This window comes from Solanum lycopersicum, chromosome 6 (assembly GCF_036512215.1).
Source record: "Solanum lycopersicum chromosome 6, SLM_r2.1".
Taxonomy (NCBI): domain Eukaryota; kingdom Viridiplantae; phylum Streptophyta; class Magnoliopsida; order Solanales; family Solanaceae; genus Solanum; species Solanum lycopersicum.
The window spans coordinates 37,067,020-37,077,261 of record NC_090805.1 but is presented as its reverse complement, the minus strand read 5'-3'; the positions used below and the strand labels follow the sequence as shown (position 1 = coordinate 37,077,261).

The window sequence follows — 10,242 nt, the reverse complement described above, 5'->3', positions numbered from 1 at the left end:
TAGTTGAACTATATGAACTCATATTATTGAGATTAGAAATACCAACTAACTAATATGTTTTATATGAGTTGCTAAACTATAGAATGTACTTACAGAAAATGACGATCTTTATGCTCTAAAAGCAGAAATCTTCAACACTAAGATCCAAACTTTTTAGACGGCATAAGCAGAAGAGTTTTTGATGGGGTTAGTTGATCGAGTTGGGATAATTATAACATTGACTAGTTTGTCCATTTCACATATTATACCTTCTGGGTCATCATTCTTCCTCTTGTTGACAACGATCATTTCGTGCATAAGTATTCTCTACTTCAAGAATATGCAATTCTCATTTATTTATATGATGCATTGGTAGTAATCTTCTTTTTGAGCATCTATATTGAATACGTCATGCGCGAGTTCAAGAAGAAGATGGCATGATAAGGCCTCCATTTTTTGCTCTATCGAATTCATGATAATTAATAAACTTCTCAATTTAAATAACCCATGTCACACATCACATAGATTTTTTTGTATTCTTGAGTTCCTATGAGTTTCCTAGCTGAAATTTTTTATAAAATTTTCAAACAACACTTGGTGTTACAGCAAGCTTATCTTCTTTAAATTACATAACCAATATACCAGGGAACCATTACCATTGGTTGAGCTTGATTATCAACAAATATTACAAGAAAATCAAGAAAGTTTTCATGAATTAAGTTGAGAAAAGACATACAGACACCATCAAAGTTGTTCCGTATTTGCATAAAGACACCTTAACTTTTAAAGTGTCCTATTACCCCACAAAACTAATTAATTTCTTTGTAAATGGGCCATTTTGACCCATTTTCTCGTCTATGTAGTGGCGCGTGTTGCTCAAATCCCTGTTCAACCTGACCCGACCCGACCCTATTCTTTAAAGAGAAGTCATCCTCTCCATTTCTTTTCTTCTTTATTTTGCTTGCACCTTCAAGAAATTTTCATTAATTTTTCTTCATTCGAATTTTTTTTTATTCAGCTATGGAGTTAGGTGACAACAAAATTTTGAATGTAGGATTGCTATTAGTTGCAACCCTTTTGGTAGCAAAACTCAGACCTAAATAACTCATATGCTAACTTAGAACAAAACCCATGGATAACACTTTCTTGCACATTGCAAGAAAAGTTAATGCAGATTCAATTGACAACAGTTCCTCCATTAACCATTTTCTTGTTCATCATGTTCCATTGACCAACTTGTGGCAGACAAGAGCTTCCATAGCTTGGAAGTGTTTACTTTGAATTTATTGAACAAGAAAATCACATTCTTCATTGATCCAGAAGTTTCTCGCCAATAGTGGTGTCTTATTTTCTTAGAGAAGATGATGAAGCGGTCAAACAAAGAGTATCAACATTGATTTTGCTATGGAAAAAAACTATGAAATTGAAAAATTAGGGCTAACAATAATTATTTTGGGTTTAAATTTGGGGAAGATGACAAAAATTGATAAAATAATTAATAATAAAGAATAATAATGACACATGGCACCTTTAAACTGGTCCATGGCAGTAAAAATAATGGATGACGCGCCTCAAGTGCGTGGTAACAACTCACACTACGAAATGGATCAAAATGGTCCATTTACAAAGAAATTAAATAGTTCTGTGGGGTAATAGGACACTTTAAAAGTTAAGGTGTCTTTATGCAAATACGGAACAACTTTGATGGTGTCTGTATGTCTTTTCTCAATTAAGTTTGATTATCAACTGTACTTTACAAAATAAATCACGAGACTTCACCTAACATTACACAAGTTTACTAATTAATCACTTCATTACCTACAAGGTACAATTCCAATAACAAGAGCACGCAAAATCATAATTAACGTCTTCATCTTCTTCACATTATCTTCCAATAACATTGATTTGTTTACTTCAAAATTGGTTGAAGCCTTCATTGCATCCATTTTTTCCTTCAAGTTATTTCTTTCAATCTTAATTGTGTCCAACGTCATGTTCAAAGTATCAACTTTAATCGTAGCCGCATTCAATTGAGTCATTATATTATTTATTAGGACAATCACTCTATCCGAAAATAAGTTTCGTGCCACTCCCAGTAGCCACGTGAATTTTTCTGTGAAGCATAATCAAAACAACTTCAATTTATCAGAAAAATAAAACAAAGGTTTAAACTCAATAATTGAACTTACTTCAAGTTTAGGACACTAATATAGTTTGAATCATACTCAAGGCTACAAAGTTTGAAGAAGAAAAGAAACCATACCTTTGAGCAAAAATCTTTTGCGATGAAGATGCTCCAAGTTGTAGACTTGCTGCAGAGCAAGAACTAATCATCTTAGGTTTTTTTTGTTTAAAAGACAAATTGGGTGGGTTAATTTTACATATTAGGTCGGTCAAGTTATTGGAGCGGGATGGATTTTATCCTAATTGCTTTATTTTAAATTGAATAGCTCATTTAATCTCAGTCGTCCACGTGTCATATGTTAGTCATAAAGGTATATTTAGTCCAATAATATAACGAGAGGGGTATATTTAGCTCAAAAGTATAACTTGGAGTACTTTAAACTATTTCATATAGTACATGGGTATATTTGGTCCTTTGCCATTTAAAAAATCATCAAAAAAAAACTCGAGATTCAATTGGAACCCCGTATACACAAACCACATATGCAAATCAATTATACTCGACGTTCCATACTCAATTGAACCTTCAAAACACAAATTCAAGGTCTCCTCAATCTGGTACCTGTGAAAACCACAAGAAACTAATTCATGCCTAAAAAGAAGAAAACAAGCTTGGGACTTCCCAAAAATCAACCAAGACCTCACATAGACCTAAAATAATATCCTCCAAATCCAATGGAACTCTCAGAATTCCGATGCGAGCATTCGAACACTGAATCTTGACCAAAGTCAACCTAAAGGCTAAAATTCCACAATTTCACAACTTAGGACCTTAAATCTTCAAGAAGACTTAAAAACTGAAATCTACAACTTTCACAACTTAGATTTCACATTTTGGGACTGACGAAACTGACAAAATTCCATTTCGGGACTCAAAACTCCAAAAACCACTTTCATACCAACTTAACCTTTAAAATTCAAAAATTTACCAAATTCCCAGCTTTTACCTCATAGTTCAAAATTAACTTTTCAAACTCAATCATAAAAGACTCGAGGTCGATAATGGGAGGGACATAATGGTAAATTCATGAAACTTTCAAAAAATAACCAATCGGGTCATTACTAGTATTGTCACCCATAAAGAATAAGTTATTTTTAAAAGTTGTGAGTTATGTATTGTCTTTAAGGCAAGTTAGACATGCACAACATGAGTTGTGGTGCACTGGTGGGAGTGCTCCACCCTTAACCATGCCCTAGTATGGAGAAAATTTGGTTGGGAGCGTCACATCCGAATGGGCCCTGCAGTGTGCTATCTTAACTTAGTTGGAGCTTCAATATGGGCTTCGGGCACCGTGTGGAAAACAAAAAAAAAGGTTAGACATGGTGAAATAGTGGTAAATTTTTGCCTGTGAGGCATATGCGTCTTTAGAAAAACTCTCAATCTATGTTTTGCCTCTAAGACAATAGTTATTACGTTTCGCATAAGTTCGACCTAGTGAAAATGGTGTAAATTGTTGTCCATGAGGCACAACTTACTCTTTGAAATTTTATGGTTATGTATTGCCTCTAAGACAAGAATTATAGAGCATCTCATAAATCAAGATGTAATATGGTAGTATCAAGTCTTGTGCATGGGGTTTAACTTGTTGTTTGGAAATCCTTGGGCTAATAAGTCTTACTTCTAAAGCAACAGTTATAGAGTATCTTATGAATCAAGATCTTTTGCTCATTAAGCGTATATTATTCTTTGGAAGTCCTTGGGACAAGTCTTACCTCTAAAGCAAGAGTTATGGAGCATCTGATAAATGAAAACACGATGTGGTAGTGTCAAGTCTTGCCCATGGGTCGTAACTTGTTTTGCAGTTCTTAGTGTTAGTGTTGCCTCTAAAGCAATAGTTATATAGTATTTCATAAATCAAGATCGCTTGCTCACGGGGCATAACTTATTCTTTGGAAGTCCTTCGACGAAGTCTTGCCTCTAAGGCAAGAGTCATAGAGCATATCATAAATCCAGAACAATGTGGTACTTTTAAGTCTTTCCCATGGGGCGTAACTTGTTATTTGAAGTTTTTGGTCTAAGTCTTGCCCATAAGGCGTAACTTGTTGTTTTGAAGTTTTTGGTTTAAGTCTTGCCTCTAAGACAATTCTTATCCAATATCTCATAAATCAAGATATATTGTCCATGGGGTGTAACTTATTCTTTGGAAGTACTTAGGCTAAGTTTTAACTCTAAGCAAGAGTTATAAAACATTTCATAAATCAAGACAATGTGGTAGTGTCAAGTCTTGCCCATAGAGTATACTTGTTATTTTCTAGTTCTTGATGTAAGTCTTGCCTTTAAGGCAAGAGTTACAGAGCATCTCATAAATCAAGATACAATACGATAGCGTCAACTCTTGCCAATGGAACATAATTTGTTCTTTCAAAATCATTGGGCTAAGTATTGCCTCTAAGGCAATTATAAGAGTATTTCATCTTTAAAATAGTAATCATTAAAAAATTATCTTGAACCTTAGACACTTGAATCTAGGGGTAAATTCTATTTTATAATAGTACAAATGTATAAATTATCTAGTTTTTTTAGCTCCGTAAATGGAAAAAAATGAAAAGAAAGAAAAAATAAAGATAACCGGAAAAAAAAATCTGACAAAATAAATGGAAGGAAAGGCAAAAAAAGTAGAAAAAAGAAGGAAATTTTTTTTTAAAAAATTATATAATTTTTAACTTCATATATTTATTTATCACGATACAAATGATAGATATAATGTTAAGCTTTTTTTTTAGTTTGTGAGGTTTGGAAGGCATTTTAGTCCAAAGAATTTTCATTAAATAAACGAAGATTTCTTTTGTAAGGCTTTTATTAAGGGAAACAAATATCAAAGATCAGTCCTATGAGTCATTATGAACTTAACCGATCAAGTCATCGTTAATAGCAAATACTCAGAAATTCCAACCAAATTGTCTTCGTAGACGGCAGTTTCAATACTCAAGAGGTACTCATGTAGCGTCTGGCCGATGGACATGCATTATGATTAAGAGTTCATGAAGTTAGAACTCCACATAAAAAAGCAAAATGTTTGAGTAGAACACTTATCTTCTTTTTGCTTAGCCACTATGCTAAGAACACTGCAAGTCCGCAACCCCTGATCTCATCTTAATCAGAATATTATAATCGAAGGATCATATTGAAACGAGTCACTGAAGTTCAGTATACATATCATTACTGGCACTGTATAAAAGTTCCAGGCCGTCACATACAATTTCAGCGTATCAAGGAAATAACAGGGTGATATACAATGCGGTCATTTCGCAACACTAGAAATCAACCCTTCACCTAGAAGAGTAGAGGAATCAAAGCCTCCATCTTTGAACTTTCAACAAAATTACATGCACAGTACGATTCAATTGGACACTGCAGCACTGACTTTTTCCTTCTCCATAGGTTGAGGCTCTGGATACACGTGAAAAGATGGAGAGTTAGATAGTGAAGAGGGGAAAATGGAGTCATGATCTGATCATCATTAAAGATGCAATAGCTAGGAAGCAGACAATGAATAGTAACAGCATAAAACAGCTGGTGGTCACATGACTAACATTTGTGAAATACTGACAGGTGATCTGTATTTTCTTTGTGGATACGAGTGTATTCTATATTTATTCAAGGAATAGACATCCAAGGGAATATGTCTGATGTCAACATTACAATCCAAAATGATTAGGGGAAGAGTATAGGATAGAGGTTATGCAATGATGCAATTTATGGGATAAGAGATGGAGTTGTATTTTCCCAAACCAAAGGTGGTAGTTTCATGTCTTCCCGCCTAAGTGAGGCTATGTCATTAAAATACATTGTGGTAATGTTTACACAATGCACTGATTGTTTGAGCTCTTTTAAAAAGCAAAGGGTGCACATCAACAGAGCCGTGGTAGGAGTTAAGGTAGGAAAAATATGAATGAAAAGCACAAAAGATCAAGGCTTGTAATACATTGGAAAAACTTCTCTAATAACGATATTCACTCTCTTTGCTTTGCGGGATTGCTATGGCATTGAATACAACTTAGCTTTAGTGGATATCACAAGTACTTTTGACTTTCTACACTAAAGGAGAAATTCTTGTTAGGAATGCATCAAATGACATCTTGATCTTTTAATTCTAGAAGTATCAAGTTGCTATGTCTTGCTTTCCTGACCAGAATTTCTTCATTATATGTGTAGTTAGGAACTAAAACAGCTCGTCATACCCACTAAGCTATTTTCATTCATATCTTATCTCAATTTCACAAAAGGTAGGGAGAAAATATTGCTAATATAGAAGCGTCTTAAACGTGTTTGATGCCATCTTTTGTCTTCCAACAATCTAAAAGCTACATTTTTCATCTATACCTACCCAATGAAAGATGGTGACTGGAATGGGAAATAAGTACGCCCATGAAGTAAAAGGAAAACAGAGATCAATTGCCTGTTTCTCACCCCAGTACATGCCCCCACCTTTGTTTTCTGGACCATTATTGTTGAGGACAACAAGATTAAATGCAAAGAGAGTGGAAGCTTCATCAGACCATGCATACCACTAAACCAGAATAGAGGGATGCCGCCTCATATATACACCTCAGGAACTCCGCCATGGTTTTCGGAGATCTTTACTGGACGACCCAATTACGACTTTGGCCTTTGATTCAGAACAGATGCACCTCCAACCATGAGATTGAGGGGCTCAAGTCACAAATGGGGAGTGAGGGAAGTTACGGGTGGCCCCTGCGGAGGGGTAATTTGAGCAGGATGAGAAGTTTACCATATCCAAGCAACAGAAAAGAAGGAAACCTTGTATTCATGTAGAAAACAAGAGTTTGCTGGAGCATATGAAAACCTCAAATTTGATGGATCAATCCAACACAATCTTTGGAAACAATAAAAGGGGGAGAGATTTTAAAATTTTCTTCTATACCTAGAAAACATATAGAGGATTTTACTCATGTTGATAAAACCCCTGTGACCCAAATCAACAGCTTTGATCTTCATTCTAGTGAGCCACTACATAACAGATTAATGGAAGAACAATTTGGGGAAGAAGAAACATGAATGAGGGAAAAAAAAGATGAAAAAGATAAAACACTCACTAGTCCAGTTACAGAGGCTTCCTGTAGCTCCAAGTGGAGGAAGAGAAGAATACATAAAAACATCACTTGTATAGAATTTTTTTAAACACAAAAAGGAAATAAATTTAGCTAAACTTGTGAACTCTGTTCAAACATGAATCTGGCGGAGGGACAGGCAGGACGGGGACAATTGAACAACCATAGCAAACAGGTGTGGATAAAAACTAGGGCGGAGACCATCCTTTGCACGGTTCTCTGCTAATCCTACTGTCTCTAGCAGTTCTAACTTCTAAATTATTCAACAAAAAATAAACCTTAAGATGGGAGGTTTACATTTGTCTGATAGATTCAAAGATCCTAATCAATCACTTCTTCCAAAATAATATTCAATGAATAAAGGATGCTCAAACATCAGAATCTCCTTTCTTTTTTACTTATTCTGTTTGGCTACTGTTTTCATAAAAAAGAGAAGTTCAGCTTCTCTTTGGCAGGACTAAAAAGGAGATCTTTTCCCAAAATTTTGTTTCAAGCTTTTCACGCTTAACAGAATACTTTCAATTAACAAAGAATGTATCTTAATTTTTTTTTCTTTCAGAAATCTTGTTCTTTTTCAAAGGATACAAAACCTTGAGACTCACTAAAATAATTTAAAGACTAATCCTTGTCTTGATAGTTATAAAGTGAAGTCTATCGACCTATAAGTTTGGGAGTTGAATTAATATGTTTAGTTCAAAGTCAAATTTACAGGTCATTTAAGTAATAAGACAATCACAAAAATAGTTCATCTATTGATTAATAGAGTAATTAAGTGCTACATAAATTGTTTTACGAAACCACCTTTTAACTATCACTTTCCAAACAAGTTTTACTTCAGCCACAAAATTTGTCTTAAACTCTGTAGGTAAACGTGTTTGCGAATTTCTCGAGATGCCAATCACCTTACTCGGTGAATCACTTGAATCCTTGCACTTTATCTGGTTTGCAAACATATTTAAGGTTTAACCACCTTTCTTTCAAAAAATGGGCTTCCTAATTGCCGAATTAAAATTAGTTGATAACTATGTGTTATTCCACAAATAGTCACATTATTGAACATTTTTAAACGAGTTCAAAATCAGGTCGCAACGCCTATCAGGTTTATAAGCAAAAGGAATTTACTTCTAGCCACAAGAAAAAAAGTTCAACATCACAAGCATCATCTAAAGGTAGTCTCAAAAGTCTAATAATAAAGAAGCTGGTGATAGTAAATGCTTCAAATGTCAAGATTAAAAGAAGCACACTTAAGCACAAAGCTTTATATCAACAACACAAGATGATTTGAATAAAAGGTATTGGAGAAAATACTGCATGTATTGGTATTACTAATCGCTTGTTTTGGTACAAGTTTTCAACCTATGTCAAACTAATACAAACCCTATTTGGTATTATCCTCAGTATAATAATACATACCAAATCATGGTTTTAGCAATACAAAAGTTTTCAATACATGCATAAGCATGGTTAAAGATACAATGTTTATGTTGTTTATCTTGATGAGATCAATCATATCATCATTATCTTTAATAATATTTTTTTAATTATACTAAATCACCTGGATTTACATTTCTATACACTCCAATAACCGAGTAATTAAGTATAACAAGTGAGTTAATTCTGGATATACAAAGAAGTATGATGTCTTACTTGATATGAGTGCCTTAGGTCTGGTTTTGAAAAGAATCCTTTGACGAATTACTCCAATAACGTCCAACTCCACCTTTGTTGAATTGATGTCACCCTTCTCTTCTTCAGTGGAAAGTTTGAGTTTCTTCAATACTAACATTGGTTTTTTCAAGGGCATCTTGGTTCCGGTCAACTCATGATATCCAACAGTAAATGTATAATTTTCCTAAAAAATTTCATCATTCAAAAAACAGCAACCAAAAAATAGAAAAGATATTTAAGCATCTCATGAAACAAACCTGGGATGTGGGACGGCAAAGAGTGCCAATTTGAAGATTTTGGAGTCGATCTTTGAAGGAGGGTTGGACTTCAACAACACCTTGAAGCTCTAGAATTGCCCATTCCGGGCATTTCTCCTCTCCGCAACTGCATTTTACCTGAATCTGCATTTTAATTTCTATCAAACAATAAGGATGAGATGTTGCTTTCTCTTTCAGATCACTGAATAACCTCAAGAATGGGTTATGGCGGGAAAGTGAGAGTTCGTTTTGGCGGGAAAGCTTGTGGCGTACATTAGAAAAGAATAAAAATGCCCTATGCAAAAGAAATAAAAATATAGTTTAACTCAAAAATGCCATTATCGTTAATATTTTGATTTTAAAATGGTTATTTTTTGTCTTTAACTACACGAAAGGAACAAAAGTGTCTTCCACTTGAAGTATGGTCCAAAATGTCCCTGCTGTCAATATTTTGGTTGAAAAATGTTCTTATTGTTATTTAATGGGTCAAATATACTTATTTTCTAAATAAATATATTGTTGTTATTTTCTTTTTTAACACATGCTTTTCCTAATATAGTTTTTTAAAAAATTAGCAAATGTTTATCTTACTTCATTTAAAAAATAAAATTATTTCTTATTTTATTATCATTATTTGTATCGTTACATAAAAACAAATTGATGATGGATAACTATAAATCTTATATATATGACACATATTATCTGTCAAAAGCGTACATGAAGTTATTATATTTTAATTGATAAAATGACATTAACAAGAAAAAAAATATTTCCTACATTTTATTTGTTAAAGTGATTTTAGAAAAAAAAAAAAGAATAATGTTCTTTAATAATATTTGAATTAGGAACAAGATCTGTTTAAAAAATTATATATTTATTCAAAAAGGACATTTTTAACTCATTTTATAATTATAGGAGCAATTCTGAACCAAACTATTGACTATGAAAATACTTTTGATTCAAATTATAAACGGAGAACATTTTTATTTTTTGAACATAGTGTAAGGGCATTTTAAACTCTTTTCCAAAAATAAATTATTTCAAATTATTTCTCTCTTGGGCTCATTTGTTGGGTCTTTTA

At 33.4% G+C, this 10,242-nt stretch overlaps 1 protein-coding gene across 3 annotated transcripts; it reads right to left on the bottom strand.

The window, feature by feature from the left end:
- Positions 1-1,687: 1,687 nt before the first annotated feature.
- LOC101249829 (uncharacterized) lies at positions 1,688-9,445 on the bottom strand. 3 transcript variants are annotated; one of them, XM_010323874.4, is made up of 4 exons: positions 9,162-9,439; positions 8,884-9,088; positions 2,243-2,291; positions 1,688-2,092 (listed from the first exon to the last, which is right to left on the bottom strand). In XM_010323874.4, exons 1-4 carry the CDS (start codon positions 9,309-9,311, stop codon positions 2,044-2,046), a joined length of 453 nt encoding a protein of 150 aa, XP_010322176.1. In that variant the 5' UTR covers positions 9,312-9,439; the 3' UTR covers positions 1,688-2,043. The 3 variants fall into 3 exon arrangements, with proteins under 3 accessions (XP_010322176.1, XP_010322175.1, XP_004240928.1); XM_010323873.4 differs by lacking the exon at positions 2,243-2,291 and having other exon boundaries at positions 9,162-9,445; XM_004240880.5 differs by lacking the exons at positions 1,688-2,092; positions 2,243-2,291 and adding an exon at positions 5,253-5,554 and having other exon boundaries at positions 9,162-9,442.
- Between the last annotated feature and the right edge of the window lie 797 nt (positions 9,446-10,242).